Source organism: Opisthocomus hoazin, chromosome 1 (genome assembly GCF_030867145.1).
Source record: "Opisthocomus hoazin isolate bOpiHoa1 chromosome 1, bOpiHoa1.hap1, whole genome shotgun sequence".
NCBI classification, from domain to species: Eukaryota; Metazoa; Chordata; class Aves; order Opisthocomiformes; family Opisthocomidae; genus Opisthocomus; species Opisthocomus hoazin.
Window position 1 is genome coordinate 153,110,151 of NC_134414.1, and position 27,672 is coordinate 153,137,822.

General features: G+C 41.1%; 1 protein-coding gene across 1 annotated transcript in view; it reads left to right on the plus strand.

Moving 5' to 3' along the window:
* LOC104335004 (potassium voltage-gated channel subfamily KQT member 1) overlaps positions 1–27,672 on the plus strand; it is a 501,768-nt gene that overhangs the window by 290,297 nt on the left and 183,799 nt on the right. The window contains exon 15 of the mRNA XM_009940687.2: positions 1,223–1,284. Within this exon, the coding sequence (XP_009938989.2) occupies positions 1,223–1,284 (62 nt within the window). The remainder of the gene's footprint in view (positions 1–1,222; positions 1,285–27,672) is intronic.

A 27,672-nucleotide genomic window follows, 5' to 3' on the forward strand; every position in this document is an offset into this window, starting at 1 on the left:
CAAGTTACCTTCAGCTGAACTTTGTTGCGAATGTATCACTAAACATCTCACATTAGCAAAGGTATATACACTGCTAATGGCAATGGTAAAGCGAGTACCGTTCACTGAGAAATGCAAGAATGTGAGCTCCCTGCAGAATGAGCACACATACAGGCAGTTAAGGTGGATGCTGATGCACTGTAAATTCACATCTCAGCCTCCCTTCCAGTAAGTCTTTCACATTGTGCTCATGCCCTAAGCAAAATGGGCTGAAATAGCTTTTAAAAACCGAAGCTCAACCAGTCATAAAAGTGGAATAATTTATGGAACAAACAAGGAGTAGTTACTCCAGCCTGGAGTTGGAAAAATAGTTTAGTAGAGAAAAATGTGTCCAACTTTCATTGACATAGGCTTCCAAGTTACTTTAGTATTTTGGGGTGGTTTTTTTCTTGTGCATATTTTCTCCCAGCTCAGAATATACGTGGTTTTGTGCTTCATTCCCTGTGAAATAACACCCGCAAACTATGGCATTCCTTTGCAATTGGCCGTGTAAACACTATGGATAGACCCCACTTTACACAATTTTCAATCTTGGCTCCCAATCCCACCATTTGCATTATGTGAGTGAAACAAATTGCATAACTGAGCCTTATTAACCAGGTGTCATGAAGGCTAGGAGGGAAAATTAATATGGAGATGCAAGGGCTTGTCCCAGTGTCATTCATTTACAGAGACAAGGTAGGTCTCTGCCACTCCAGCTCTTGAACCCCTGGACAGTAGTGCCTCCCACATCTACAATCTTAGTCAAAAACAATTCTGATTTCTTTATGTACGGAAGGTGTACATTGCTCGTGTCAATGATATTCAAAATGGGGGGTATGCCTTGGGAGCTTGCCTATTCCGTCTAACTACATGCCATTAATTGAGGTAATTAAATAAGGAATCAGGTTACCTCAGACGCTATCTATAGTCCTTCATGTCCACACACTGCCTCCACCGAGGTCCAGGTTGCCCTTTAGACTAACTTAATCTTGCAAGTTAGTCAAACTAATTGCCTTCACTCTAACTACCCTCTTTCATTTCTGTACACTATGAAAAAATTCTTTCTTGTTGTGTTCAGGTTATTTATACTACCCTAACATTTTTCCAGCTTCTTTTTTGCTTTAAATACCATAGATATGATTCTTAGTTTGAGTTTATCCTCCACCTAATGAATGTCCTATTTTTATTCTTTTTTATTTAGAAAAAGGGGTAGACAAAGGATACTATACTGTAGGAGCCAGACTGATCCGGCTAGAGGATAAGGTAAGTGCATGAAAGCTTTTCCTTTTTTTCTGAGTAATGATATCTGATCTACAGACTTACAAGATAGTATCTTGGCATGATTTACTTCAGAATTACAGGGCACCTTAATAAAGAATAATATCCTAATTTTTGTAAGGAAGTTGATGAAGTATCATGTGCATGTTGTTCAGCATTAACCAGTTACCTGCCATACAGATTTTGTTCTTGATTTTACAAGGGACTACTTTCATGTTGAAGCCAAATAACACATCTTGTAGATAAGTGTTGTGAACTGACAAGGTGTTTGTCGTACCAGAATTAGTGAGTTAAACAGACAGGCTAGTATCAGAAGCCTTTGTAAATAGTAACAGTTGATATCTCAGTCAATAATCTTGAGGTTTTTTAATGTTTACTGCACTTTTTCCCCTGTGAAGTTATCTCTACATCAATTCTGCCCCTCCCCCAGTGTCTTCTCTCCAAGATATGTTTATCTTTGTTATTAATTAAAGAGAAGTACACCTAACATCCAAAGCTCAGTGAGGCTCTGTTGTTTTAGACCTATTCCAAACATGCTCAAGCGATTTTCCCACTCAACTGATAACAAAAGCACAAGTTTCTTTAAAACTAGGAATCTATTTCTCTAATAGTTTTCTGGTCAGCCCTCTTACCTACCCCTAAAATCTGCTGACCCTAGAACAGTGTGCTTTCTGTGGATAGTAGCAGTGTAGTAGCTTTGGTATGTGATATGTTGTAGCAGCTGAGACAGAAGTCCATCTGAATTTAACATATCCGTTGCCTGTTTGTATCCTAGTCTTACTCAAATTTGTCATGCAAATTTTCTTTTCACTTTTTTCTGGGGAAGTGAGGCGAGAAGAAAACGGGAAGGAAACCTTTTATTATTCTTAAGAACTGTGCATCTTGCCAAAAAGCAGAAACTGAAATTAAACAAATACAATTCCTCCCTCTACTGCCTAATATCTAGTGATTATTGCTAGGACGGCATTGGAAATACGTCACACCATGATGTCAAAGAACAGATTTTCTTTGACTTTTAGCTTTCTTGGGCAGTGTCAGAGAATCAGCTTCACAGATAAACACATATCTGAGTTAACTTTTAAAGTGGATTGGTCCCTTGTGGTTCATTCACTCTCATTCAGAGTGAAAATGACTTTTGTTCACATTAGCTGAATTCACTTCATAAGAGATATATTGCTCTCTAGCCTCTGTATATTCTGTAAATTCACACTACTAGCTCATTCAGATTTCTTGAACATGCATATATAGACAAACCCACAGTACAGGTTTGAAAATTTAGCAGTAAAAGTATTTGTGATAACAGGTAGATTACTTTGTGTGAGAAGTGTTGCTGTAGTATTGTAAATACTTCTGGAAGCAGTTGTTCATGGTCTCCTGACTGTTCCATATTGATGAAGAAAGGAGGTTAGAAAGTTATTAACGTACCAGACATTGGTTCAGCTTTAGCACAATATGCTGTGGATTTGATAACTTTTTATTCCAAAGCCTTAGCTGGAGTACTGGAAAGGTATCTTGGTGTAGAAGAGGACCACTACAGGAGATGCCAGTGTACAAAGTAAATGCTGCAGTGAATGTCCTTTACAGCTTATACCTGTTAGAAAACAGACCTCTAGCTGATTCGAAAAGGTTATCATTTTCATCAGTACTGCCTCGATGTAAATGCTTAGAGATGGTGAAGCAACATGGTTTTGCCTTCTCATGGTAAATGTCTATTTTAAGCATATGGTAACCAGTCTGTAGCAGGGATTCATAACAATGTTCTTGGAAGTGCAGTCAAGGTTAAAAAAGTTAAAAAAAAACTTTAAAAAACCCCAATGGTATAGCCATCTTTACATCATTTAAGCATGATCTAAATATAGTTGTCACAAGCTCAAACCATTAGTGTGGGCAAGATCTAGCTGCTATTTTGTTTGAAGAACTAAACTGTATTGCTTTAGCTGACCACATATTGTATGGGAACTGGTGATTTCTATCTCCCTACTTATTGTTCTGGAGAAAACAAATAGAAGGGAATAAAAATATGTCAAGATATTTTCATAAGATGACTCTGTAAAAGATATTCAGTCATGGCAGCTTCTTTTTTGTTCTCAGACCAAACTACAAATGTAAAATTAAGTGCCAGAGTCTAATGGAACCCAGGGCATTTGTTCTTTTGGTACAAATTAGCCTTTGCTTAGGTGTACAGGGCTTCATTCTCATATTCCTGCCAGGAAAGTAGAGACAGTACAGAAAAAGGGCAAACATTTGTTGTGTTGGTTTCTTTGGGGTTTTGGTGGTATGGGGATTTTTTCGTATTTGCATCTTTTGGGCACATTAGGCTAAAATACTTATGTTTACATAGTGAAAACAAAGTTAAGCTTCCCAGATATCTGTTTTAATAGGACAATAGAAACGACCGCATCCTGCTGTCAAACCACTTCCCCTAAACTATTTTCCCATGTCTCCTGGGCTCTTCTGCTTTAATAGTTCACTGTGTAGTAGTTGCTCTGTGCCCAAATGTGAAACACTGTTGGAGGCAGGAAGGACAGGCTGGGTTTCAGCCTCTGAGGACAATAAATGAAGCAAGGGCATGTCTGACATCAGGCTCCAGCTGGTGGTGAAAAATTATCTCCCCCTTGGAACTAGAAAACCTTTGGGATCAACCTCTTACCCCTGGAGAAAATGTTTTAATATTCAGTCACCCAGTATAGTCATGGCAGCCTCCCAACCAAGTGACACATCTAATAAAATGACGCATTTATGGACAAAAGCCAGTTGGTGTAGATAAAAATGCAGAGTGGATTTGAATGTTTCATCTGCTTAAAAATGCGTATTGATAAGCTATTAGTGCACCTCTAGCCCAGACTGATCTTTCCCACCAACATTTTCCAGTTAATTTGTTTCAGTTGTTTCTCCAAAAGGGAGCTGGAATGTAATTCACCCATTCAGAGCTGTGCGTTGTTCTACATAAAGCCATAATTGCTCTTTTTATAAATTTAGAGAGAGGGGGAGAGGCAGAGAGATCTGTATGTTTCTGATGGTTAAGATGAACTTCATTAGCTTTAGAGATTTGCTACTATTTGAGTTAAAATGTGGTATTTGCTATCTAGAAGGGCATAGGTACAGATTTCTGAAGTGGTTGCTGAGAGATAGGTAAAAGCTTTGACGCAAAACTGTTTCAAAGATACAAAGATAACAGCCTTCCATTCATGTGGCATGAGCAGGGTTGTCTGCAGCCTCTCTTTGTGAGCATCCAGGCTCCGTATGTAAGTTTAAGGTAACAAGAAAGAGGTAAGAATGAGTTTGTGTAGGTTGAAGCACCACGTGAGTCCAGCAGGGTTGAAATAACTTGTATCACTTTACATTTAAGTGTTGCAAAGCTGTCGGGAAAGGGATAAAATGCATGGTGGCAGTTTCCAGACAGTATGTAAAACCATTTTTGGCAACACTGGTGCTGTGTAAGGCTTTACTGCTTTCATTAACATGGTATGGTGCATAGTGTAAGTTTACCCATAACAGTTTTCAACCTGTTTTTCCCTGAGTAGGACATAAAAAACTTATTTTGTTGTGGTCGGCGTTATAACCTATTGCGGTTCTGTTCATAAAATCACTGAGATGTTCAGCGAAAGAATGGGGCTTCTTTCCCAACACGTGATGTGTGCCATTTGGCCGACCCTTTCTTGAGTTTGATGGCAGGGTTTAATTTTAAATTGCGGTATGTAGCTATTGACAGATTCTTTTGAAATGTATTAAGACGGAGATTGGTTCCAAGATGATGTTCTAGAGCTGGCGTTAGTTTCTTTTCAAAATTGTAAACTAATGCTTCTTTATGATGAAATGACTATTCTTTCTTTTTCTTTTCTTTTCAAAATTAGAAACAAAAATCATGGTGTGCTATGTCAAACTGCACAGCAACCTATAAATAAAAACAGGAGAGAAAAGAATCTACAAATGAAAGGTTAGAAGGGACAGCTGTGTTGTCTTTGAAAAAGAAATCTATTAGGTATTTTTATAATTATATGGCAGTCTTCTTTATGTGGTATTTACAGTTATGATTTACGTCCATATTACCATAACTATTTCCATACTTATAGACAACATGTGATAATGCTGGAAGCCAAAAGCAACCATTTGGTAGCATTTAAAAAAATGCAGAAACGCTAAGAGAAAACAGGGCAGTAAAGCAGAACCCTTCTGAGCTTTATCCATGTGAGTAATGCGAGCCAGAACAAAAGTGTCGTCCAACACAAACAAACGTAGAGGTTGGATTGTGGTGGTAAACTGTCTCTTTACCAGTTTAAACACTCATTTTAAAGTTGGGGGCTAAATGATGGACTCAGTCGAGAGTGATACTCCTTACCGTCTTATTCCTCCTTGATAACAATGGAGAGATGGATGTTAGTGAATCTGACTGCTGCTCTCAGTACATCAGGAGTCATTAAACAGAAAATTATTAATCATGACAGTGCCTGCAAGCACCACCATAGTGAAGGCCCTGTCAGAATTTCCATTACAAACCCCTAATTTGTGGGTGGAGTGATGAGCATAACTGAACTGCACTAGAAAAAACAAAACAAACGACAAAGCAAAAGGCTGACAAGTGGTGCACAATGAGTCACTTGCCAAATGAGCGTGATACATGTTTGAGGTTTCAAACATATGTCTGAAATAAACCCAACAAATGCATTTGTTAACAAAAACACACTTTGGAACTAAGGTGTTTGTGCGTTGTTTGCCCCCAGTTCCTTAAAGATTGACTCTTATCATCATATAAAGCTTTTCAGAAGGCTTTTTCCAAATGGATGTTGCGTGGAATTTCTTAGCTACTAAAACAGGCTGATAACTCTTAAAAGTAGCTATCGGAAATGCACTACTGTTCCTGCTTGTAGATGGGCAATAAGTTTCATCCTGGCCCTCTAAGCTTTCCTAATATGCATGAACACTGCTGATTTTTGGTGTACAATTTCTCAGGACAAATGTGTGTTGAGTCAATGATTGATGTAGCTAACGTGACTTGCAGTTTGTAGTATATCTTGCAAAGAAGGTGTATTGCCTGTTGTACATCTTCTTGGAGCATGTCACATTCAGTTCAAGGGGATAGGAAGTTCACAGGGGGAGATGCTGTGAATGTGTATTTGGAATGGGATCCCAGTAAACACAGTCAAAGCCTGGTTTCATTTACTCTGTAGCAGCCTGGCACAACTCTGTTGATTCTGCACCATACCCATGAAGTCATTAGATTTTTCTTTTTGAGCTAATGCCTAATTTAAAAAAAAAAAAAAGTCTGATGCTTCAAACCAAATTGTGCTTTCATTTATGCCAGTGGAGTTACTCAGGATTTATGACGGTGTAAAATGCAGCAAATTTCTGACATGGCTTTAAACAAGATTCCAGCTCGTGTCATCACGTCCTGCTCAATAGGAATGAACTGACAGAGATGAGGTGAAGGCAGAAACAGGGACTCAAGTAGCTGAGAATTAATCTGAGTGAAATCATGTTTTTCATCTCTTATGTCTAAGTGAACCTTTTTATGGATTTAAGGTGCCATAGAACTGAAGTTCTGCATGCATTGTTCTGCCGAAACATCAAGACAGATTTTTAATCTGAACACCAAGTAATGCTGATTTAAGAGCTTAGATCTCAGCTGCACAGCTTTCCTACTTTTCTAGCTGTTTTCTCAGTGCAGAGATGAACTATTGCAGCCTGGGCTTCTTTTGACTATCTGGGATGGTTTTATGCTTCTCAGATAAACCTTATTTAGTTAGGTTGAGTGGGAAAAGATGGTTTTGAACAGCCTGGTTGTGATGGTAATGTCTGAAGATTCAGACAAAAAGAAGAGCTAATTCTGATAGGCCTTTCAAGCAAAAATAAAGAGGAGATAGATCAGATATTCTGAGGTGTGTCTGAAAGAATCCTGCCTGAATTCTTCCCTCATGGTTCTTGTTATGGAGCCTTATCGTATGTGGTACTTGGTAGCGCCCTCATATTAAGGCTGTACACCACTTTCCATTATAAAACTCTATTTTTGGTTTCTTACATCTTTGCCCAACTTTAACCATCTGGGCTGAAATTTTCATGGGCAGATGTCTGCCTCAGGCTAAGATTTTTTGCAAAATTTGTATAGTATGTCAGTGTGGATCATCCTTTCTGTATCACAGTAACCTGACCCACTGTGAAGATTCTCCCAAAACTAAACATAAAAATGTTGATGGAAAACACTCAAGCTTCTTCTAAATTTAAGCAAGAGAATTGGACAGAAATGGAATATTGTCTGCCAGTCTTGAGACCCAGAGGCCTGATCCAAAACACAGCGAACTCAGCAGGAGGCTTTCACATGGATCAGGCCCTGATCTTTCACGGGGGAGGGAGCAAAGAGTTTCGCATAGCGAGCATTTGCCAGGATGCGATTCACCGTCATAAATCAAACGTTAAATAATTCCAAAGCCCAATAAATGAGCATGCAGATGGCAGTGTCTGCTCCCCAGTGGCTGCACTGACTGTTGATTAGGATCCAGCTAGAACAGTTTGATCTCATTTATAGCCATCTCATGTATTGCCGTGATTAGGCAATTGGTGCAATCTAGTTCCTTTTCTTCCCTCTTGGCTGAAACTGTTTTGGTGGAAGCAAAACCACCCCGCAAACACTGCCCATGACACCTGGGAGCATGCTGGGGCGGGGGGAGGCAGGGGCTCACAGCCATACGCTGCCTAGCAGCCTGAGATCAGCTTGCAGCCACCTTGCATTTAGTAAGAAATCAGGAGAGTTGCTTGCAAAAGATGTACCCTAACGCTTCCCGGGGAGAGCACAAAGATTAACTGTGAATACCAAGGAAGACAGAAACAGTAAAGTGATTTAGGGCTGCTGGTAAATAACGGAGTCTTTGGGGAAGGGAATCTTTCACGGGCTGTTACGATGTTGGAGATCTAATCCATATTGATGTGCCCGTGCTGTTTAACCTGCAGGAAAAAGGTCCTGGAAATAGCAGCGTTGACCACAAAGGCTGTGGTTGAGGGAGCATGTCTGTCTCCTCCTGTCCTCCACCAAAACCTTCTAAGCATCACAATGGGTTTCAACCAAAATTGAGAAAGGGGTCGTGAGCTTACAGATGTTGATTTCCTGGAAGTTTTAGAGAAAATAAGTGCCTGGGTAGAGGACAGACACTCCGTTAGTCCCCCTGCTCCCAGAAGAAAAGACTGCAGTGTGAGCATGGCTATTCTCAGGTGCCAGAGAGTCCGGCCACAAACGTATAGGAAACAAAGCTCTGTTAGTTCTGTTGCTTATGAAGCAATGAAGCCATTTATTTACTATTGCAGGCTGAAAAAATACATACAAGAGTATTTTGGAGATCTTGATAATTTTTTTTTAATAAAAAGTCGAATCCTTTCACAAAGAGCTTTGATGTGAACTTCCGAAGAATAACAGAAATCAGATCGGCTATAAGTATTTTGCTTCTACCTTTTGTAATTTTTGATAGGTCAGTTATCATGTTCTCCCCCACAAATTGCCTTCATTTAGAAATGTGACAATGGAGTATTTCAACAATTCTTCTATCCTGTTCAAATTAAAAATTTAAAAATTACAAATTCATTAAACCTGTCTTTTCTTATGATCAGCTTTTTAAAAATTGTGATTTTCTGATGGCAATAGATTTCATTTGAAGAGTTTTTATGACCTCCGATTGTTGCTGATGTTAAACAATTTCATTTAGAAAGCTATTTTCAAAACCAGAATTTGTGGCTGTTTTTAGCTGGTGAAGATTGTATGCTGCAAGTGCTGCCCTCCCTACAGACACGTTGAGAATTTTCCTTTGGAATGTTTCTCCATCTGAAAATGACAATTTGTTTCCAGTGGAACATTTTTTGAAAAGGTGTCACATTCTATGGCACTGTGTTTTAAGTCATATACTGGAAGAAAGCGTTTCCAATTTTCCACTTCAGGGTGACTTTATGAAAATCAGAATTGGGGTGAAATACTCTGATTTTTCTGAGCATTTCAGTTGGACTTTTTTATTTCTAATTAATCTGTTTAAAATTGTTATGATTTCATTCAGGTTTTGAATGAAAGACATTCCAACATCCTGATGAAACTCCATCACAGAGAACACAGAGAAATTTTCCTGTAGGAAAAGAGTAATCTTCCTGTAGTACTCCCTACTTCAGAATTACTGTGGTTATTTCACCTACCACATTTTTCAGATCATTTAAAGGGTAGTTTTAATATTGTTTGAATGCCGTGTAATATTGCTCTCTAATTCCTCTTGATCAGGGGAAGTACACTGGGAAAACCCAGATTTATATGATTCAGATCTTTACCGGACTAGCAGTTGGATTTATGTTTCATGCAGGAACTGCGATGCTGAGTCAGAGCAAAAAGTCTGTTTAGTCCTGGAGCTATTCTGTTGCCGCCGATGGCCAGAATCGGGTGCTAAGGGATGGACTAGAAGAATAAATTGCGGCCAAATTGCTATAACTAGTCTTTGGCTGTTTGCAATGGATTATATTTAGTGAGCAGTACGAAGAATACTGCTCTGCAAGGCATGTTACAGGATGACACAGCTCTGTAAAAGAATGAAAAAGAAAAATGAAACCACCAAGATACACTGGAGTACTGTGGCGACCTGCCTTGGCGTGTTGGCTGGCTCTAGCGAAGAAAATTTTCACCCATCTGAACAGCAAATTCATAAAAAGGACTTCATAGATAGGCTTAAGAGGTAAAGGAGAGAGAGATAAAATGTCAAGAAACTGAAAGTCTTTCTCCCTATATTTACCACCAGGTTGTTATTTGCAACACATAGCTTTAAACTTTATATAGCAGAAAAATGGTGAGCAGATCGGTCATGCATACTCACTTCCACAGCGTAATGCCTTTTCATACTAGTAAATAATGTTGATAGATGATACTTCTATTGTTCCTGTTTAAAAGTTTGGTTTTGATTTCGGTGCTGTATTCTGGGGTGGTTTAGTGAAACACGTCTTAGTCCATGTATCTGTTGCACACTGCAGTCCTTCGAGACCAGGCGAAGGGGACTGAGTTCTGAGTCTGAGGAGGCGAGGTGGTGTAGAGTACCTCAGATCTCTTGTGCTCATGCAGGTATAGTGCTTATTTTATTATAAGCTTGCTCCTCGAGTGCCTTTTTATGCAATGTCAGAATACAATTAAATAATACTAAATCACTAAGCAGTTTAACTAGGGATTTATTCATGGTCTTGTAATTGAAGAACTGTGCTTTTTTGTTATCAGCAAGTGGTTTTCTGCAGGTTAGAATGGCTTTGTGTGGAATGGTTGTGACTGTGAGTAGACTGAAAGAAAGGAAGCACCGTCTGTGGGCTCGCGCGCTGAGCTCCGGCTTCAGGAACCCAGGGTGCTCTGCCAGAGAACCTGGGCTCAAATGCCAACAAGACATAGTCTCCCCCTCTATAAAACAATACTTTGCTACTTCAGTTACTATAAGGTATGGAGATACTATTATACAGGGAGAGGTTTAAATACCTTATCTAGAAGTATATCACGCAGCATGTAAGGTATGCAAGGTCCTGCACCTGGGGAGGAACAACCCCATGCATCCATATAGGCTTGGGGCGGACCTGCTGGAGAGCAGCTCTGTGGAGAGGGACCTGGGTGTCCTGGTGGACGACAGGTTAACCATGAGCCAGCAGTGTGCCCTGGCTGCCAAGAAGGCCAATGGTGACCGGGGGTGCATTAGGAGGAGTGTGGCCAGCAGGTCGAGGGAGGTTCTCCTTCCCCTCTACACTGCCCTAGTGAGGCCTCATCTGCAGTACTGTGTCCACTTCTGGGCTCCCCAGTTCAAGAAAGATGAGGAGCTACTGGAGAGAGTCCAGCGGAGGACTACGAGGATGGTGAGGGGACCAGAGCATCTCTCCTACGAGGAGAGTCTGAGGGAGCTGGGCTTGTTCAGCCTGGAGAAGAGAAGGCTGAGAGGGGACGTAATATATACTTACAAATATCTGAAGGGTGGGTGTCAGGAGGATGGGGCCAGGCTCTTTTCAGCAGTGCCCAGCGACAGGACAAGGGGCAACGGGCACAAACTGAAGCAGAGGAAGTTCCAGCTGAAGATGAGGAAGAACTTCTTCCCTCTGAGGGTGACGGAGCCCTGGCCCAGGCTGCCCAAGGAGGCTGTGGAGTCTCCTTCTCTGGAGATATTCCAGCCCCGCCTGGACAAGGTCCTGTGCAGCCTGCTCTGGGTGACCCTGCTTCGGCAGGGGGTTGGGCTGGGTGACCTGCAGAGGTCCTTTCCAACCCCTACCATTCTGTGATTCTGTGATTCTATTCCTCACAGCCTCAATACTGTTGTCTGAAGAGTTCAATGCACTGCTGTGTACTAAGTGATCCTAAATGTCCCTCTTTCATTCTTTCTTTGAACTTAAAATGTCTCTCTGCCCACGAAGTAAGCTATCTACTCTCATATCAGCCCATAGCCAGCGTTCTCCATTCTGTGGTTGTGGAGCCATAAACTGTCTTGGGATTACAGGGTGATGCAGCTTGGAGGGGACCTCAGGAGGTTGTTTAGTCGCTGCAGCACCCCACCATCTCTGCTGTGGGCCTAGCACACTTCTCTAGTAATATTGTGTAGCAAGCAGATGAATAAATAATCAATAAAAATGTGCTGGCAGGCTTTTCTCATGTTTAAGGGGCATCATTAAGTACAGAATTGGCAAGTCTGTGTTGGTTTCTCAGAGCTGCAGCTCACAGCTAAAGTGCAGATGTGTAACACGGCAGTGTCTTGTGTTTCTATGCCTTCAAAACCTGACAGCTACAACTACTGAAAATTTCATTGTGTTTTCTGAAAAACGCTAACAAAAATAGGAGGTTATAACTGACATAAGAAGGACTGTTTTTTCAAGAGGTGAAGCATACAGCAATGGAGTGTAAAGAAAGTTTAACAGGCATGGAAAGTGGCCAAAACAGCGTCATTTAAAATGTGGGCTAGTACAAAGGCCGTGCTGTCTGCTGCCAGGTCAGGTTAAACGTCTGATCAGATCTCCTTCTGGAGTCAGGATCTGGCTCATACAGCTTCCTTGCCTCTTACCACTTTTCACAAGCCTCTTACCACTTTTCACAAGTCTCTTACTACTTTGCGTGTTTCTTAAGGCTTTGTTATCTGGAGACATGCAACTAAGTGAGAATTCTGAAAATTACTCATTTCTAGCCCTCGCTGTGGAGATACACATGAAAAGCAGGAATCCTGAAGCCTTAAAACTCAAAAGAGAAATGAGACGAGCATAAAACATAGAGTCTTTGTTTAAAATGTCAGGCTTTTTAAGACAGTCTAGTTGTACTGGTTGTAGATAGCTCTGGCAGATGCTGGTACATATTGCTGCGCACTGTCCAGGGGAGGAAGAAAAGCCAGCTGAAAGACCAAGTAAATACTGAAAACTAGAGCACCCTGCCCTCTGCCACCATAAGTACATTGCCAGCTACACGGCAGTTAGGAAGTTTAACATGAGTTCAGGTGTCTCCCAAGCAGCAGGCACTGCCATGAGGACGTACCCTAGGAGGCAGCAGAAGCCCATGTTCTTTCGCAGCAACTCAAAACACATCGACCATCTTTAAATTTCCTACTCTGCCTCCCCGTGAGCTGCCTATTAATGCTAGTTTTGTTACTGACTTTCAAGGTGCTTAGTGGCTGCAGCCTTTACATGCTTTGCTCAACTTGTTGCTGTATTTGGAGGGTTTCAAAGCCACAAGCAGCAAGTTTGCCTGTGAAAGGCTAAACCTGTAACCTGTAACCAGATTGAGTGGGTGCCATGCAAAAAGCATTAACATATTTCTGCAGTGTTCAGTTTGCCTCAGTATTTACAATCAAACAGAAGAAATAGCTGTTTTCTCTGCTCTTGTTTAAAAAACCTGTAGTACCATAGAAGGAGGATGGATGGTCCTTGATGAGTACCCAGAAACTGAAGTACAGCAGTCTTTTCCCAGCACCACCACACATACCTGAAATTAGTCTGGGCAAGCCACTTAGAAGCCATTTTTTGAAGGGCAGAAGGACTGTATCCAAAGAGTAGGCTCCCCAGAAAGCCAAATTTGTTAGTATGATTACCATATAAATGGGATATCCATCTTCAGAAATGAATGGCTAGGTAGACAAGAGCACACTAATGCCCTGAGGATACACATTTCTGGGCTGCCCTTAGCTCTGACCTGTCCATTCACCCTCATCGTTAAATTAGTACAGTGGGCGACTGCCCCAGGGTGACAACATGGTGCAGTGTCGGGGAGGCAGCTGTGAGGCTGGGGAGATGGCTGGAAGATGAGATCCGGGCAGGAACGTGGGGTTGGGAAAATGGTAGTTTGACAGAGGAAAATGAAGGTGAAACATGGAGTCACTCTTGCTGGATTTAGAAACTGCAAACAAATTGGATTTTCCTAGAGAATTTTGGAGCCTGACCTCCAAATCATGCCTCAGGCCAGATTTCATCTGAGCCTGGTCCTGCAGCCTTGCATGACTCTACCTTAGTCAACATTTTTTTTGGTGTAGTTATTTTATATGCTAAATGGGTGTGCAGTTGTATGGATGTATATACATATATATAGCTCCCATTTATATTTTACATATTCTTTTTTTTCTGTCTGTCTTTTATGTTTTAGCATTTCAGCCTCCATTTTTTAGAGTCTAAAAAGCACTTTCAGCGCTCTATGAATACTGATATTGTTATTATTTTTGACCAGAGCTTTTGCTAGGTACTCTCAGCTTTCCTTCTGTAGCATGTTCTGAACTCACCATCCAGAGGTAAAAAACGTAGAACAAAACAGTGTTCCCAATGTTGAGAACAACATTTATTTCCTGCTCCAGCTAGAGGGTAACTGTTACTGTAGGGATCACTGCAAATGAGTCAGATCCTAGAGTCCCAATGAAGTTTTACCCTGAGTTGGGACTGCAAAAAATAGACTTCTGATCCTGTGGTAAAACACAGCTGCTTGGGGGGTAAGATACTGAATGGTGACAAGAACTGCTATAAAGCTAACACAACCTTAATACGCAGGGAACAGGGCACTCCATATGCTGCTGTGTGATTTCCTTCTTTGGCTTGGAAGGCAAAAATAAACTGCTTGCATTTGGAAGGTAATTTTCAATCCCCAGAATATCCTTTCTGCATTTACTTAATTTTGCTAGATGGCTGGGCAGGCTGACCGTAGCTCAGGCTGATGGGAGTAACTGTTATGTCATTCAGCATAGAACTCCCTTGTGTGAGCAGAATTTTGTTTCCTTTCCTTTTTATTCCCCCTCTCTCTCCTTCTCCTCCAAGGCTATACATACAGAGGGCGGTCACAAAATAGAAATAAGCCGTAGCCAGCAAAGGTCAGATTTTGAAATAAAAAAACCCCAATGAATAGTTATTAGAATTTCTTGTTAATGAGGTCATTTATGTCAGGGCAGGAAATGTACAAAATAGCACAGGACAGAAAAATCTAGACACCGTAAAACATGCCAACAAATTTGGCGCACGCATTACTCCCGTAATATGCCCCCAATGTAATCTATAGATCCCACAAGTGACCACATTCTGTTTATGTATGTAAAAACTCCTATATATGTAACACTCATAAGAGTAGCAATTTTACTAGTGGGAAAAGATTATTGTGGTCTTTTTATATAGCGTATAGATTTACTTAGCATGAGTCCTCACAGAAGAATGCAGAACCATGAAAAACTGTTAAAATGTCATGATTATATTAATTTCATATTTAAAGGAATACTTCACTTTAAGTTATGGCTCCAAAATTACACTGCTCATTCATGATTTTTTTAATGTATAATTGGCTGCCTCCAAAAATGTCACAGTAGGAGGAAAAAAAAGTTCATTTTCCTTGGCGTGTGTACTGTTGCTATTCCTGTGTTCATTTGACTTGGCTCGGGTAACAAAATGCTGCAGTCTGAAATAGCTTTTTATATGTTGACATGTGCATTTAACTAGAATAAGCAGGCAGAGTGGACCAAGTTGGATTCAGCAATGAACAAAATATATCTTGTATTTCACCTTTTAATATGTCAGCCTACATTTATGATTTTTTTTTCATTTCTTCGTTGTAGCAGCGTACATGCACCTCCTAGCTGCACATAGCCCCAGCACAAAGACGAGAGAGACGCTAGGCTGCAAGAGAAGATTAAAGGGGGAAGGAGGAGAGGGTAAGAAGAAAGGGAGGAAACTGAGGGGCACAACTTTATCTCTTGAAGATAAGTTCGGAGGGATTACTGTTGATCTGTTGAAATGTATTTACCCAAAAAACAAAGCATGTTTTTTTCCAGAGCAAATAGATCTTTGCTCTTTTGTTGACTGTCACTTGGTCTGGGCTAGGGAGAGACCTCTCAAGTCTCACACGTGTTGAGCGGGACGCTTGAAACCTCTCTTCATGTTGCCCTCTAGCCTGGCCTGGCTGGCCCATTTATGGGTGTGTGTTGAGGCCTCTGCCAAGCTCCAGGTACCGGATTTGACCTGCCAGTCTGATCTCTAAATCACTGACCACAGACATCTGTATTTGACATCTAGCAGCAGGAGAAAGACCGTAGTCCTGCGCTGCGAGTGTGGGTATGCTGCTGAATGGGGCCATACCGGGCAGCACTTCCCCCCTCCATGTCCTATCTGCTCCCCGTTTGGTCCCCAGCACGTAGCTTGGCACACAGGTCTTGTCTTCCAGGAGGCACCTGCAGGTAGCCAGCACTCGCCAACGGCAGCGCTGAAATATGGATGATGCTGGTGTTCAAAAGCACACAGCTGGCGTCTTCCCATGGCCAGCATCCAGGAGTGCTGAGTGGGGGCAGATGACAGCTTTGCTGCAAAGCCTTCCATTCTGGGGCTGCAGGTACATGGCACAGAATAGTTTTCCAGTTCCTTGCACATCTCCTCAGCTGGGGCTTCCCTCCAAGCCCAGCTCAGAGGGTTGTCCCTTAGTCTGATTTGTGGTTGCGTGACGGCGCCTAGACCTTACACAGAGAAAATCCTGAATGCTCTCAGGGGTTTAGCACAAGTGCTTAAAGGCAAGGAGTCAAATAAGAAGATTCCCAGTGAAGTGTTGTAGGCAGTCCCATGATTTGGAATGTCTCTTTTGCTGCCTAAGCCACTGTAGTCTGGTATTTTGCTTTGCTTTCTGAATGTTCACTGGTCATTATTTCTGGGAGAAGAAAAATTCTTCTGTACCCACGTCCTTACAGTCCCGTGGCACCGACAAATAGCCACAGAGGGGCAGATAGTTGTGCAGTGTCAGAAGCGTGACTGGGACGTGCACGCTGAAGATCAGCAGTGGGTAGTTCTGTGCTTGTTTTGCAAACTAGGCGAAAGACACCTTATTCGGTTATAAACAGGAAACCTGGGCCAAGTCAGTAGAGGTTTGTGCCCAGGACCACTCCCTCCAGGAGCTCAGGCTTGACGTACTTGTCAAGATGAAAATCATGACACACCCCGCGAGCTGCACAGTGTTGGGACCTGCCTCTAACCACATCTCAGCAGGGCTTTCTAGTTTTTGAATGTTCAGATTTTGTGCACAAAGAGCTAGGGGTCAGTATTAAAAAAAAAAAAAATCCAGGTCAAAAATGAAGCATAAAGCAAAGTTAGAAACATGGTATTTAAAGTTTGCCGCACTGCAGCCTACGATAGAAGTGCCGAAGGGGCTGAGGTCTGTAGGCTTTTTGTATCATGTGTCAGACTTATGCCTCTGCAACGTTATCGCAATGGAGCTGGAATAAAGCAAACGTGATATTAGAGGGAAAGAATAGAATTTAGCATCCACTTTACAGGTACTTTCTTTCTTGTCCAGCTTTCTTTAGATATTAACTTTTAGGTATATATTATTGGGGACTGTACACATACCAGACTTGGTATTTTAAAAAGAAAGTTTTTACACATCATGCAACTGCCATTCAAATTCTTTTCTTTTTTTTTCTCTTCTCCATATTCAACCATCTTGCTCTCATAAAGCATTCTAAGTAGAATTTTACTGACTGTCTTTTTAAAAGTTACTATTCATCTGAAAACTAAGAATGTCAATCTGCATGGCTTAGGTGCACGAGATACCTGCAGTGAAAGCTTGGAACGAACACGTAAGCATTCACAATAATTGCTAGGCTGGTACTGTGCGATAGCATTTATACAAAGTAATGTAGATTTTATGGGGAGATAATGTAATGCAGAGTAGGGCGCTATAGGAAATGAAATAATAAATTATATGTAAATCAAACGACGCGTAAAAGGAGTGACCTTATATTTGTCGTTTCGGTGAGTTGATGTTTGGAAATAGATGGTCTATGTGACATCTGTTGATCTTACAAATGACGGTTTCTATGTTTAAATCCCAAAGAGATATTTGTGTTTGTGCCAGTTACTACTTTTAACTCTTTCTTGAGTGGGAATAAGGATGAAGCTATAAGCTGGTTTCCGATATTTTTCATTTCTTTTTTTTTTTTTTTAGCTGAGTTTTTATCTGTCCTGTGGTGGAGGACAAAAATCTCATCACCAACATGAGCTGTGTTTTAAAACAGCTTTACAGTTAACAGCAAAATAGATTTTGGCTTCCATGTCATTTGGGAGAAGTGTTGAAGTGTAGTATTTATTAGCTTTTAAATAATCTGAACTTTACACATTTGTCTGCACACATGCGTTTTACTTCTAAACCCTCCCCACCCTCCAGCCCCAAACCATTAATGAAGTTTCTTGTTCTTAAAATAGCAGTTCTGTTTGGAATACCTAATTGCTGGGTTTCTGTTGTCATTCCTGCATCGGTACATTGGTCAAAAAGAAGAAATGCACAGAGCAGCCCATGCCTCCCTATGTTCAATAGGTACCTGTGTTCCCCCTCCGGTAGGCTCGCAGCCTTCGCCGTCCTGTGGCTGAGGAGCTCAGCTCCCCGTCCCAGCCCTGCTGCGTTCAGACCTCTCCGTTACGAGCAGCAGAGATTTAATTGATGGGGACCGTAAAATGACTGCATTTCTTTTTGAGCTGAATGATTTATTTATTTATTGCTTCTATGTTTATTTACTGCCAGTGTCAAAGAAAAGACTGTACTTATGGCCTTTTCAGCTTCTCCCAAGTGTTGCCTGCATGCTTCGCTGGCCCTGCGCAGAAATAGTTCCCCCCTCTAAGTGCACTTGCTGATTGGAACTAAATCCTCACCAGCAAACTGCAATGCTACTGGTACAATGTCATAATATTTCATAGGTCATTTATAAATATTATTGCCAGGGCAAATACATTTCTCCAGAGTACTTAGTCTACCTCTAATAAATAGTTTATTTAAGCTTGTAAGAATGGTGACATTTCACTTTGAATATCTTTGGCCTCTTAAACACTGTTAGTGCAGAGAGGGAAAAAAGGAAAAATAAACTGGAAAAAAAAATGCAGCAGATCTTTTTATTTTTTTTTCCTACATTAAATGGGCCCTCTTGTCAGACTGCATGTCTCTGTGTGAAGCTAGTTACAGCATTTGTTTAATGTGTATTATTTAACATCTCCTTTACTATATCATTCCCTCTTTTTTCTCTTCCATAGCTGCATTCAGCTGAAATAGTGTTTGAGCGGGTTGCCTCTAATATCAATAGTGGTAATTAAATCCCCTTTTACCACTGTTGCCTTTTGAGGTAACAACTATGGATGTGGTAGTGGGTTTTTGTTTATTCATTTTCTGATGTTTTGGGGTTGGTTTAGATTTATCATTACTATTTGTCTTGCGTTTCAGTTAAAAAGATTGGTGTTCAGTTGAATTTCTGTAATAGTGATATGGAGACAGAGACCAGAGGAGGAGAGGATTTTCTAGCATCCTTGTAACCATGTTAAACTTTTGTGACAAATGCTAAAGAACAGAGGCACTGTACATATCTTTCAGAAAAAAAGGCAACCCATGAACAGTGACTGGCAGGGGCACGTGGCTGCCAGGGCTGCATTTTGGACAACAGACAATGGTTTCTTGGTTGAGTTTTTGCAGTGGGGGTTGTTGGGGGTTTTTTTTGACAGCTCAGCAGAGGTGTTAACTCTCAGCTCTTTTCATACAACAACTGAATTCATGACAAGAATAAACGCCAAAATATTCTTTCATGTTCTTCCCATAAGATGTGTCATTTCGTGAAGGCTCTGGAGGAGGTAAAAGGCAGATGATTTTATTTGAGCATGTGTGGGAACATTATATTTCTATTGCAATCATCCAGTATGGAAAAAAAAAAAAATGTTCCAATGAAAATCTGCAGTGATTTTGGAAAAAAATCCCATTTAAAAATGACAGTCTCTGCAGCTCGAAAAATGGTTGATACCTCCTCCGGCAGATGACTCCATGCCAGTCTCTGCCACATGACAAGCCATAACCAGGCATTCTCCAGAAACTCTGGAAACAGGCAGGGAAAAACCTCAGCAAACTCCAGACAGATACAGGAGGGGAAGCATTTTAAATGGAGTCAGCTGGAACTTGGTCAAAGACTTCTGGTGTAAAGTTCTGGAAAATTTTGTACATACCTCAACCAAATCCCACATAAGACTAGAGGGAAGGGAAATAAGCCTCCAGTGTGCTCTTTAGATGACAAATGATGGGGTTTCCAAGAGCAAAGCAGGAAATTCTCTGCACCTACTTACAAGTTTATGACAGCACAGGTGTACTCTCCTTCAGAATTTGACTTGTGATTTTGTCATTTAAAGAGATTGGGAGGAGAGAATAGCTCCTCTGACTTGGATTTCTTCACTAAGATGCTTGTGCTAAAAGATAGACTTCTCCTTTCATGGTTTTTACCTCAGAATACCATGAGCTTGTCTTTTTAGTTTCCTGTGTATGAGATCATCCTTCTTTTTGTCTCTTGGAAAATACATCTTTCTTTTTGTCTCTTGGAAAATACAAACTGATTCTCTGACTGGTGGTTTCATTCATTTCCTTCCCAGAGGCATTTGTTCTGAGGTTCCTGGTTCATTTAGGCTGTGGTGTCTGCCCATGGTCCCTCTAGAACATTAGTCTTGATCCCCAACAAGCAATCAGGGTGACATCAAAATGCAAAATAGGATTTTTCACTGGTCTGTCAGAGTAAGTGTCTGAATTAGAAGATAATAAAAGAAGGGAACTAAATTAATTTTCAACCTGATTTCTACAGACAGGTAAGAAAAATGTGGTCTTCAGGTCCAGTAGTCAGTAGGGCTGTGTCAATATAATCTGTCAGAATCACTTTAGGAGAACTTGTGCTCACACTGGTTGCCAACTTACTGGATAGATGGCTATACAGTTTGATCTTCCATCTTTGGGGAGAACGTTGAAATACTTCAGTGGTAAAGCTTTAGGGTGGTTTTGCTGTGCAAAGACATGGGCCAGTCTGCATCTCGGAGCTCCAAGAACAGATCTCAGGGTAAAAGAATGTCCAACCTGAGAAGCCTCGGTGCTGATTCCTGGCCATCCCACTAACATTTTCTCCTGAATATTTAAACCTTTATTCCTCATTCTGAAATGACCCCACAGCTTCTGGAGGTACCACAGTTCAGCCAACACTTCTTCTGCACCTGTATTCTTCATTCTTCAAGGAGGGGGAGACAGGGAGCATAAACAACTACTGCAAACAGCAGAATTACCTTCCAACAATATCTTCTATGTTTTCTAGGGATTTTATTAAAAATCATGTTAGTCCTTTTCTTGGCCATGCTTAAGTAGGATGTAGAGCCTTGCAGGAAGGCAGGGTGCCTTCCAGCTGTTGATTTTTATCTTCTCTATGGTCTCCAGGGCATGCAGCAAGCAGCATAAGGCTTTAGGTGTGTTTAATATCAAAGGAATATCTTAGTTTGGACTTTTTCCTTTGTGGACTGCATAAAGGCACATTTTGTGAGATCCTAATTTCACTCATAAAATCCTTTGCTAGTAGCAAGCCACATTCTGCTCAGTAAAGCTGTGAAAAGCGCCTGTTTCAGCTTTGATTATAGTAACAAATCTGCTTGACCCCAAATTTTCAGAAGTGTCCCTTATAAACAGGGGAAAAATTGTTGCCCTTTCCAATGGCAGGCTCCAAATTTTGGGGAAAAATTATGCTGTTCTGTGTGAACATGTTAACTAACATTTGCTGAAAGAAGTAGCTTGAAATTTAACTGATTAGTGAATATGACAGCCTCTGGAAAATAACTTGTGTGTTTGCAAAGGGTGCAGGGAGATCAGGTATATTTGCAAAATGACTGTTTAGCCTTTTTGCATGCATAGAGCTAACTTTAGATTTCAGTGGTGTAACTGTAAAAAGTTAGATTTCGGGATAAGTAGGTGTTATATCTTGTGTGTATGATAGATGTTATCAGTCTGAAAATTTACAGATATTTAAAACTGCTGAATACCATTTCCAGTTATTTAAATGTGCTTCAGGGAAATGACCAACACAGAGCAGTTTACAGCTGCACAAATCCAAATGGGGACTGGAGCCCGGTTCTCACCTGGGTGAGGTCAGAGCTGAGAAGCTTTGATGGTCTGTGGAGGCTCCTCTCCACGCCTGACTGAGCTGAGCTGCTGCGAGCAGCTCTTCAAGATTTCACAGCAAACTGTCGGAAGTCTCAGTTAAACTGGTTGCTTGGGCAGGAGAGTCTCTCTGGAAATGCTGTTCAGCCTATCCAGAAGTGGATAAGGTAGCTCTCCCTGTGAGGCATCTCTCTATTAATTGCAGAAAAAGCCCAGATGACTGGATGAAGTTAGACACCCAGCTTTCACGCAGCTGACATCAAAAAAGGGTGCATCCTAGCCACCTTTTCTGTAATCAAGCTCCAAACAGTATTTGATGCCTTATTTCTTCATGTGTCCTAGCATAATGTCATTTTCTGGGAGAGACAAGTCCCAGGAAAAATACGGCTCCATGTTTCCGCCCCGGTGCAAGTCTGGTAGCACGCATGGTGTGCAGTGTTGTGTAACACAACTCTTCTCCTGCTTGGGTTTCAGATTCCATTACCACTGCAGCCAGTGGAGCTGTACCAGTGCTGAAAAGTATTAGGAGTTTTTCCTACTGAGGAAAAGAAATAGGACAGAGGCAGTACAGGGTCATAGGCAGGAACTGCAAAGACAGTACACTCGTCTCTGCTTAACAGTCTGCAGGAAAAAACAAAAACGGTATGTCAAGATTTGATGAGAACTGGGTGGAGGTAAAGTTCCCAAACTCTTTTTTTTTATTTATTTATTTTTGGCTAATTGTCTGTACATGTGGCCGGTGTAAGTGAAAAATACTCTGATTCACACAGAGAAGAGTAACATTTTTCATGATAGTAAACCAACACTCTATAAATACCTGTAATCCCAGGATCTTAACCTCAGGGACAGCATGGCAAAAAGAGTTTAGAAATTTTATCCTCAGTACTTTGTCAGAACAGTGCTTTCTTTCTTTCTCTCTGAGTTTTTAATAGACATCTCAAGTTGAGATGACTGTCAGCACTTTCTTCTGGTAAGACACAATTTTGCTAAATATATATTCTATGTGTGTAACTATAAATATATACAGACACAGAGTATGTACTTTCTGTAGTAAGTCAAGTTCCAGTTCTAGTTCATGTTCTGATTTATTTGGTGTGTATATTGCTGTAAATGTTGCTTTATTTTTATTTCCATATGTCCAGATGTGAGAAATTTTGTGACACGATTTTACACACGAGTACTTTTCAGTTCCTGTGACTCTATAGCTGAAGAGCTCATTTCTGTAACTTCCATCTCTAGCTTGGTTAAGGCACAGCAGCAAGACTGAATTTTTCTGTTTTTGAGAAGCAGGCTGTTGTGCCTAGAAGCATGATTAAATGAACTTCAAAAATAAATCAAACAAATAATACTCCATTTAGATAATTAATTGTATGCTTTTATAGATTGAAGGGGTTATGCAATGAAATGAAATAAGAAATAAAGTTCAATGCAGTTTAAGTGTATTCTTTATTTCCCCAAATAAACGTGCTTGCATCTGTGGAAGTCATGCCACATAGATTATCAAGTGGAAGAGTTTTGCAGGATTAGATACTTTATGGGTAGCTAGAACACATTATTAAGTGTTTTCTCAAAATCAGATGTATGCCTCATGCCTCTCCATGCCTCAGAGCATCAACCTAATCACTACATCATGGATTTAGAAAGAAATTTCTGCTATAGTCAGGTCATCCCTTTTGACAGTCTACTGACAATGCCATCACCTCTCTGAGACATCTTTTGATCTCACCTAGATGCTAGACCCTGTTTTCCTTTGAAAAATATGCCCCACGAGACAAACAAGAACCCTTTAAATACCATGAGACTAAAATTTCCATGAAGTTCAGGATAAGCCTGTCAAAGACAAGGTACCCCAACTTGTCTGTAACTGAAAGCTGTCTCTGAACAGCAGAACAGTGAATGTAAAAAAGTGGCAAAGGGTGAAGGAGCTCCAGTCAAGTCAGTACATAGCTCAGCAGCTAAAGGAACTTCATAAAGTAGAACCAGATCAGCATAATGAAAACAGCTCTTTGTGTTTTTTTGTAACCCAGAAGACACTCTGAAACTAAAAAAAAAGGATTCTGTTTGAAAAGATATTGCTGGACTTTTTGTATTAGAGGACAATGCCCTGACAACTAAGCCATTTTAACAAAACCACTAACCAGGTTGCAGATATGTTTAGCCAATGATTCTTCATGCGTCTCTAAAGAATCAGATGACATACTTATGTGTGGCTTATGGGGATCTGGGAGATATAATATCTGTAAGTATCCTGTTCAGTAAATATGCAGCTATCCTGAATTCATAGTGAATATTTAAGCATTCTATGTATAAAACTCAGACAGTGCCGTGATCCTCTCTACCCATGGATTTCTCCTCCTCTAGAAAAAGGAATGGAAGGATGGATGGACAGATACAAAAACCTACAGCTGCACTCACCCACCCTGAACTCTTCTGTGTATTATCTTTATCCCACAGGTCAATCTCTAGTGTTCCGCAGAGTGCTTCAGCTCAAGACAGTTTCCCTCAGAAACGCATAGTTTCCCCTCTGCAACTCCTCTCCAACACGCACTCTGACACAGTTAAGCAAATCCTCTTTAACCTAATTCAATGACCAAAATATCTTTGTTAACACAGAGTTAAAATTGCCCAGCAGTTTCTCATGCCTTTCCAAAATGCCTTGCTCAGCAAAACTCAAACCTCTGAAAAAATGGAAAATGAGGAGTCCTGGCATATACCAACAGAACCTTACCTGTGACCCCCTGGAAAGTCCCAGTCCCTGGGAATTACTGGCATGCTCACCAGGTGAGCTCGCTGCAGTAGGTTTTACTGAGCCTGGTGCTCCAGAACTGCACGCGCCATCAGCAGGCGAGCTTGAATCTGCATTTCTTTCTGCTTTGCTTTGGGTTTTTGACAGTAAATTTCCTGTATTTTAAAAAAGATCAGGGGAGTATTTTGACAGAATCTAGAAAAAGTTTTAGCCATTCTTTCCCTTTCATTGCAATCAGGTCTCTTCCTGATGCAGGAGCAATGTATCTCAGCATTTCTGGGAGTTCAGACAGTTCCCCTTTTCCCTGTCATCTCTCCTAGATCTTGGCACACTTCAAAAGGAAGAATACACCACTGGCAGGCTGCTTGCACTTGCTGACATTGCCAGCCACTTCATCTTCCTCCAGTTTCTTTCCCACCTCCTCTTTTTGCACTCCTTCTTTCCAATCCCAACAATCTCTCCCTAGGGCTACTTTCTTCTGTCTTTTTAAGCCACTCTGCACCCTGCCTCCTCTCAATTTCCCCACCCCAACAGTCTTCCAGTGCACATTCACATATGTACTTTATTCTCCTCTTCCAAGGGCATTACGTATTCCCAGCAAAACCCAGCTTCCTGAGCAGGAGTCGGTTGTAGCTGTCTGGCTGAGGTTCATCACTTTTGTCTTTTTATGGAGCTTTCCGTGCTGTATCTGTTGCAAAATGCTGACTGGAACTCTTACCCCAATGTTGGAGTTACATACATTGCAATCAGGTTTAGACTGAGAGTGTTCATACACTAAGTGTCTCCCATAATAGCTTTATCATTACTTTGCCAGCAGTAATCAGTGGCATCAGTGAGGTCAGGTAAGGAACAGCTGAGCCACGGTTTGAACCCTAGGAACATTCAGAATAATCCCAACACAAATCAAACCTGCCCCTTCGAAGACAGGACAAGAAGGCAATTGGAGTGAAGAATGGATTTTGGGAGCACCCTGCTCAGATTATTTCGACCTTGCCCATGGTGCCTGCAAATTGCAGCTTAAGCTAAAGAAGTCTCGGGGTTTTTTAAGCACTTAAAAATCAGCTCAATTGCAGCCTATATTTTAGCGCTTTCCTACTTTAGTTACAGCAAAACCAGAGCTCAGCTACAATCAGCATTTCTTGTGTAGTCTGCCTGTGTTAAAACATGAAGCAAGAAAGCCATAGTGTTATTGTTATCTTTTCTTCAAAATATTCAACTTTTCCTATACGTAAGTCCTCAAAGGAGGGCTTTAAAGTAACCTCGGTAGATACTTCTTTGGGAATAGAGGTGCGAAATGCTTTGCAAAATCCGTCCTTGTGTTTGAGAATACTCAACTTCTCAAAAGCCAAACCAATTTAACGTATGAAAAAGTAAAAAGCTTTAAGAAATGTCTATTTGATCTCAACGTCTTATACGTGGAGTTATACAAGGAGCAGTATTCTCAGACATAGTTGTGATATTTCTTAAAGCAAGCATATAGCATCAGCTCATTAGTTCCAAGATGGAGCATTGCCAGATCCCTGAGTTTTAATGCTGATGTTGGTAAATAATGCACAGTTTTTGGCTAACCATACAGGTACAAATTTGTGGGTTAGACCAAAAAAGCAAGTACAGCACACTGACAGAAACTGATTCAAAGGTAGATTCTTGAATAGTTGTGCTCTTGTTCCAGCCTTTCAGTCACATAGAAATCAAAGCTCTGTGCCGTTTGGTTTGAAGCAGAGATTTGTGGTTAATTATAGCATTTCCCCTGATTACATGTTTGTGCTTCAGTAACTGCTAGATGAAGAGGAGAGCTGAAACAACTTTAGGGTTAGTATGTTGCTCTACCAAAAGATATACATTCAGATATCTCAGCATGGGCCCTTCCTTATTTCCCAGATGAAGGAGAATACATGACAAAAGCTGCACACCACTAGTCATTCAGACAGCTGGCAGGAGGAGACGGTGATTTCCTCCACTGCTTCTATCCCTCACCTTTTCTTCTATAGGCAAGTCATTCAACATCCCCATCTGAAAAATTACAACGATGGTCTAGGGTTAAGAGTGAGTTCGACTCATCCAGACCATGAGTTCTGCAGAGGTAAGCAGATAACGCAACAGGGCAGACAAAATGTTTTGCCATCAAGAGCACCTAGATTTGATTATGAAAATGTATTCAGATACCCAAAATTCTGCTACTGTATATGGTTGACAACAGTGCTGCCTTGACCAGGCTGAGCATCTAGGTATCTCTCTAGTGCCTGAAATCACTTGGGATTCAGGGAGGAAGAGGCTTCCCCATCCCTCAAGCCCCTGTGGTGGGTGCCAGCAGAGTCCTTGGAGAATACCTCCCACACAGCAACAATTCTGAGCTCAATACGAAACAAGAGCCAGGGCCGTTTCCTTTCAAGTCACACCTGCGGGAAGCAACACTCGTGTTTTGCAGATAACTTCAGGGCTTGGAGTACTCATGGAGAAGGTGGGAGACCCCTGGGCTCTGGTCTAGGGAGAGGAAACGTGAATCTGGTTGTTACCCTCCGCGAGCCGGTGTGGAGGAATGCGGGAGTAATGGACTTCAAAGAGAGGAAAGATAAGCAGGACTCTGACTCTCTGGCTCATTGGTTGTGACACCCAGACAGAAAGATGGGAGGTCTGAGCTGTAGGCCCAGCTCTCTGTGTCATTTCTTCTTTTGAAGTTAATGAAATTGCATTTAAAAAGCAAATTTCCAACAAATCTATTGTGGGATTTTGTATCAATAAAGTACTAATTAGTAGAACAGTGGAGAACCTCCAACAGACCATGTCTAGTATTCATTCTAGGTTTTTTCTTTCAGAAATCTAAAATCCATTGCAATTATTTTCATGTTTTATTCCTTTTCAGTCCTTCTCTTTCCATGCTGCATTAAGTATCTTCAATAATAAAAGTCTGTGTCTGTTCTTACAAAATGTAAAGGAAATTTGAATGACGTTCAGGCAGGCAAACGTGTCACATAGGACTGATCAGTCTTGGCTAAGAAGGGTGATGGTGTGTTTCTAAACAGATTTCTTCAGATTTTCTGTTTTGGGGTGAAAATTCCTATGAAATGGCTGCTTGAGGTTTCATATTTTACAGTCACAGCATGCAGTAGTTGAAACCAGTGTTATTTCCAATGTATTTGCAGCATTTAGGGAAAGTCTGAGTGACAGACCGTGACAGCAGGCATCCCAGACAGGCACCGATCTTGGCTTTTACAGTAATTCTGCTGTTTATTCAGAA